The following is a 5275-nucleotide window of genomic DNA, read 5'->3' on the forward strand; positions in this document are numbered from 1 at the left end:
TACTTTGTCGACGCGATTTATCATTAAATTAATATTATTCGTTTATTAGCTCGAGTGGTTTCATCCACGATTATTATATCCATGTTTCTTAATTTGCTGAATAACACGAATCGTACATTTTTTAGTTTGTTAATTCCTGACTTTCTCCATGCCGGTGTAAGATTATCCGTCCCCTTTAGTATTCTATAGTATAACCACGTTCGCGGGATATAATATCATTGTCTACCGAAAGAGGATGGGAGTTGCATCAACGAAACGCGTATGTTTGCGAGAAATACAGAGTATTCCTCAAACGTTTCGCCAATCCCGTACTAATTGCAACGGTAAGCTTTCTGTTAATTGCGCCAAAGAAATTGTTCAATGGCACAGCAGTTTTGGAGGTATATATCAATTTCTACCATCTTCCCTTTCATTAACGAAGATATAATTTAAGGATTCCGGAAGCCAACGTACACTGCAATTGCAATTGGAATCTTAAAGATTATAACAAAGTTGTTTGTTACTTTGAAACGAAGAACAAGAGTCGGGAACTAAAGTCAGAAGCACAATGAGCGTCGTAGTTGTTCGTAACTTTGTCTCTTCAAAGAACGGACGACATTGAATTTGCATGATCTCTTCTCCTCTTTATAATTAGAAGAAAATGTTTAACTATTTCGGAAACGTCCATTACATTTGTATCATCGTCTCTCATCATTAGAAGATCTAAATAGAGCAAAATACTTGTTAATAACAAGAAAATAATACGTTGATAATATTCTTACACTGCTTAATAGTAACCTTTTAGCGATACCTTTCATGTATCAGGAATATCACAGTGTAGTTACGTCGTAGATTGTTCCTTCGTCGATCGACCATTGCCAATTTATACAGAAACATTTTTATTGCTGTATTCTAGATCATTGTTGTTCCGCCTGATGGATTTACACAAAACGTAATCTAGTTAACGCTGTACGGGAAATGTTAAGTACGAGAACGCACACGACACACAGCAGCCGTGAAAACTATGAAAAACGCATGTTGCAGTCATCATAACCGGTTCTTTTACGAGGATATATAGCCGTCCTCTGTGTCGGAAAACATTGAATACAAAAATTGAGAGAACTCGTTCGATAGTAAGAGCTTCCGGCAATTCTTTTGCCGCGTATTTCATCCTAACGTGATGGACGGCACAATCGTTTTTCACGAACGAAATTAGTGCACCGCCAGTGACATCGTGTACGCAAACATATGCATGTAGTCGAAACACATTGTTGTCGAAAGGCATTGTGTTTAAACGCAATTAAGTGCGTTTCATTCAGCTGCTTGCGAATCGATTTGCTACATTTAACTTCGCGTGTCGCTAATGTGTGGTATTTCAAACTAAGTCAATCCGTTCTACGACTTTAACCGCAATTAGATGTTATTTTAGCTATTTTGTCCTTTCAGAAACACCATTCAGATTTCTACAAAAATATATTTTACACGAAGCTTATATGAAAAAAAAATAACGTTTTCTTTCAATTTTAAATTGGTTAAACGATCGTATATCGTAACGATGTAATGGTGTCTGAAGTCAAGAGACTCATTAATTTCCAAAAGCGTCCGATCGATTTGCACGCGAAACCATCGCAACAGATCGTTGTTTCTGGTAAGCCTAGATACGTAATCACAGGGGAGATCCATATGTCCGTGACGATCGGATTGTCAATCAGTAAACGTCACTTCCGTTAAAAACATCGGTCGCCGTGGAATCACAGTACCGTTCACTGGTTTCCACACACATCGGTTTTCGATTCGGCCTCCGAATTTCTGCGATCGGACCCTCCCGGTGCTAATTGGGGAAGTGATTTGGAACAAATTAAACTAGCAACTGTTTCGATTTACCTTTTTTTTCTCTCTCTCTTTTTTAATCAGTGCAACAAAAAAAAAAAAACGAAACAATCAACGTTGCATAACAACAACAATCGCAACGTAACAAGAAATCTTTGGTAATGAATGAAACAACGTTTCGTTTAATGGTGGTGTCCTACGTCATGGTCGTTACCGTTGCTGTTAAGAACGTGAGCGAAAAATCCATCCTTTCCAGCGCGATATTTCACCGTTCTAATATTTCCGCCGGGCTCTTTTATTGTGTATTCGCCGACTACTTCTTTGCCTGTAAAGCACCAGCAAAAAAATATGATTATCGGATGCAAACGAGTAGATATCATGTAGTGAGAGTCGATAAATAATTTTACGCTCAACCGCCGGCGGCCTGTTCTCTCTACTGCCAAAGCGAGTAAATGGAAAATTAGTTTTCATTTATTCTCGACTAAAAGTAGCTGAAGAATTAATTCTTTCAAGAAGGTTAATTACAATTTATGTAAACACAAGACACCAGCGAGAAGAAAAATCGATTTTCTCGAGGGAATGTGAATATTTTAATGCTCCTCGAGAACCATGGCAAGAAGTAACACGCTGAGTACGAGAGAATTATCGTTTTACTTAACAGTTATCACAGTTATCGAATATCTTCTGTTGCTGGAAGTACTTCGCCTCGACGCATTCGTTTCGTTGTATTGTCTTTAAATTTGCCTGTGAAACATTAAGGCGCATATCTAGAGTACAAAGATGTCAAACTCGCGCAGAGATACCATTCGTAGTTGAGGTATAGCTAGTTAGCGTATTAATATGGCAAAGTGAAAACGGAATAGGTTCGTTAGCAGTAACATCGTATCGCGGATTATTTTCAACGTAAATTTCCTTCTCTGCAAATAATTAATGAAGCCACGTGTGCTTCACGTCGCGATGAGGTCGGGAGCGTCAAACTCGCGATATTGATATTCTTCTTTGAACGTTCCAGCCGAGTGATTCTGAAAGCTCTCTGAATGAATCCTTACGTGGTACTGCAATCAAGTATGATTAAACTAAGAGACGTTGCCTTGAGAATCAAGATCCGTGATAAGTAATTACTTCTCCCGTATAATGTTACCATCTTGTTAACTCTATTAGAGGGCCGCGTTTACTTAATGACAGATTCGTAAACTATAGGAACTTTAAAGACATGTCGTGCCAAGAAGATACGCTGAAAGAGGAAACTTGTCGCTTTCTTATGCGTATCGCGTGCGTATCGTTAAACAAATATTTCGATTTTCTACGTATCAGAATATATGTACGTTGGAAATATTCTCATCAATTTCTCGTCGCACCGAATTTAAAAATCACTCGAAGTCACTCGACAGTGTCTCTGCTCGGTACCTATTAAACTATCTGCTGGAAACAAGCTCCTCGACTTTTTGACATTCGAGGGTCATTAATGTAGGCCACCGTCTGGCTTTAATTAGGCCGATTACGTAGAAACGAAAGTGGAAGAAGTCGTGGATGTTAGAAAACTTGACAAACTCTCGAGTTCAAAAGAGTGTGCAAACGAAGACGACTTTCCAAAGCGTTCTATGAGCTCGGGACGCTTTTCGAATCGCAGTAAACTAATTAAAATACGCGACCTAAGGATTCTAGAATTTTCCATGGACGAACACCGGAGGGAAAACTTCAGCTTGGAAACAAAATGCGATGCTTCGAAACGTCTCTTTCGATATTTCCTTCGCGCGGTCAAAGATCGCGTTACCACTTTTATTTTTGCTTTTCTATTCGTTCTACCGCTTGTTATACGTTCGTCGACTTGCCTCTCGCCGTTGCATCGCAATTTATCGCTGCGTAACAGGTATAACTTGATTATATTACTATTTTTTGCGTTCACCGTGCGTACAAGTCGCAAGTGTTCTTTCAACAGCGAAAGAGATTAATTTTCTTCCAGATTATGCTTGACGTACCGTCTCTATGCTCCTTTTGGCCATGATAATCGCCAGTATGATGGTCCTCGACGCCGTATGAGAACTCGTAGTGCGGATGTGCCACGTAATCATGATCGTGGTGACCGTGCTTGTCTTTCCAAGTCACCTCTCGAGCATCGCCTATCACGGGTCCGTGGAAATGTTGAAAAGAGTGCGCGTGACCGCCAGCGTCGGCTTTCTCGTGAAATAAAACCAACAGCAGCAGAATTGCCGTTAAAGAAATCTGTTGGAAAACAATTAATTTTGCATCAGTTATATGCAAAAATATTTGTTTTTTCTCTTATTGAAAATCGAGTGAAGGTACTATACTGTTCATGTTCTATTTCAACAAAGCCTGGAAAAGGAATTATTTTGAAAATGCTCGGAAAGAACGAAACGTTCCCATATTGGAAAGAATTTCCAATTTACAAAGTGATTAACCAATGTCACGAGGAATCGATAGAAGTTTCGGTAGGCTAGGACAGGACAATTCTGTTAGCGTACCAGCGTCCCGACCTATAATTAAATGGTACGAAACGATTGATCGGTCGCGCCACTTCACAATTCTGGGTTTGCCTATCACGATTAGACAAAAAATGAAGAATGGTCAATCACGCGATGCACACTCACTTTAAAAGCCATATCACTGTCGAATGGTCGTGCTATATTTCGGTAAACAGATAGAATAGATCGAACGATCGATACGATTCCTCCGCGATCGTTCGAAAACTGAATAGGTCGGCCCGATGATATTGTTCCTTTTATAGGTCCACTTTAAAAGTTTCCCTCAGCTTAATTCTTCTTTGGATCCATGCCCGGAACTTTGTCGCTGCAGACGTTGCAAAACACAATTATTCAAGCGGGCCGTGGCCGCAAAAAGCGTCGCTCGATGCTCGCTCGAGCGCACATTAGCCAATCCGGTCGTACTAATGGAATTCGTTGGGAAAGAGTACGAAAAAATGAAACTCCGGCAAAAGGCATTTGTTTCTTCAATCAGGCGACACACGCGTATCGATCATGGCATCGCCTTCTCGTCATGCACGATAGATCCTACAGATTGCATTACGAATTTGCCTTACGACTTTCTTCGTGGAAACAGCTCTCTGCCGCGATCGCATGCTCCATTTCGGCTGAAACTCCATCTTACATCGAGATTGTATAGAAATGCGATTATATCGTAACTCAACGTCGCGCTGCGGAAACTGCTTCTCCATCGGTTCCGTGTGCTTTCGTATTATGCATCCTCTTAAATACGCGCACTAGCATGGCTCTGTTCGCGACACGTTTCAACGTAATCGTCAACATAGAACCACAAATCAAGTTCCGTTTACTACAGCAAAGATACAGGTAAATCTCTATTCTTAATGTATACCAGGATAAAGAAGCTTCGAGTTAATCAAGATTCTTCGTATGGCGAACTATCTGCGGAGTAAGTTCCAAGATACAGCTTCTACGAATCTCGAAGACTAACGTCGAAATTCACGAAC

At 40.3% G+C, this 5275-nt stretch overlaps 1 protein-coding gene across 1 annotated transcript; it reads right to left on the bottom strand.

The window, feature by feature from the left end:
• Nucleotides 1-1774: 1774 nt before the first annotated feature.
• On the bottom strand, nucleotides 1775-4430 carry LOC126865844 (adult-specific cuticular protein ACP-22-like). The gene is made up of 3 exons (XM_050618738.1): nucleotides 4419-4430; nucleotides 3789-4086; nucleotides 1775-2134 (listed from the first exon to the last, which is right to left on the bottom strand). The coding sequence occupies exons 1-3, from the start codon at nucleotides 4428-4430 to the stop codon at nucleotides 1992-1994; spliced, it is 453 nt and encodes a 150-aa protein (XP_050474695.1). The 3' UTR covers nucleotides 1775-1991.
• Between the last annotated feature and the right edge of the window lie 845 nt (nucleotides 4431-5275).

The sequence above is a fragment of the Bombus huntii genome, chromosome 5, assembly GCF_024542735.1.
Source record: "Bombus huntii isolate Logan2020A chromosome 5, iyBomHunt1.1, whole genome shotgun sequence".
Taxonomy (NCBI): domain Eukaryota; kingdom Metazoa; phylum Arthropoda; class Insecta; order Hymenoptera; family Apidae; genus Bombus; species Bombus huntii.

Bases quoted from the DNA above. Each gene is read 5' to 3' on its own strand.
- LOC126865844 (XM_050618738.1), bottom strand. The intron at 2,135-3,788 runs GTACGTCAAGCA...GGTGCTTTACAG, and splicing joins CCAAAAGGAGCATAGAGACG to GCAAAGAAGTAGTCGGCGAA.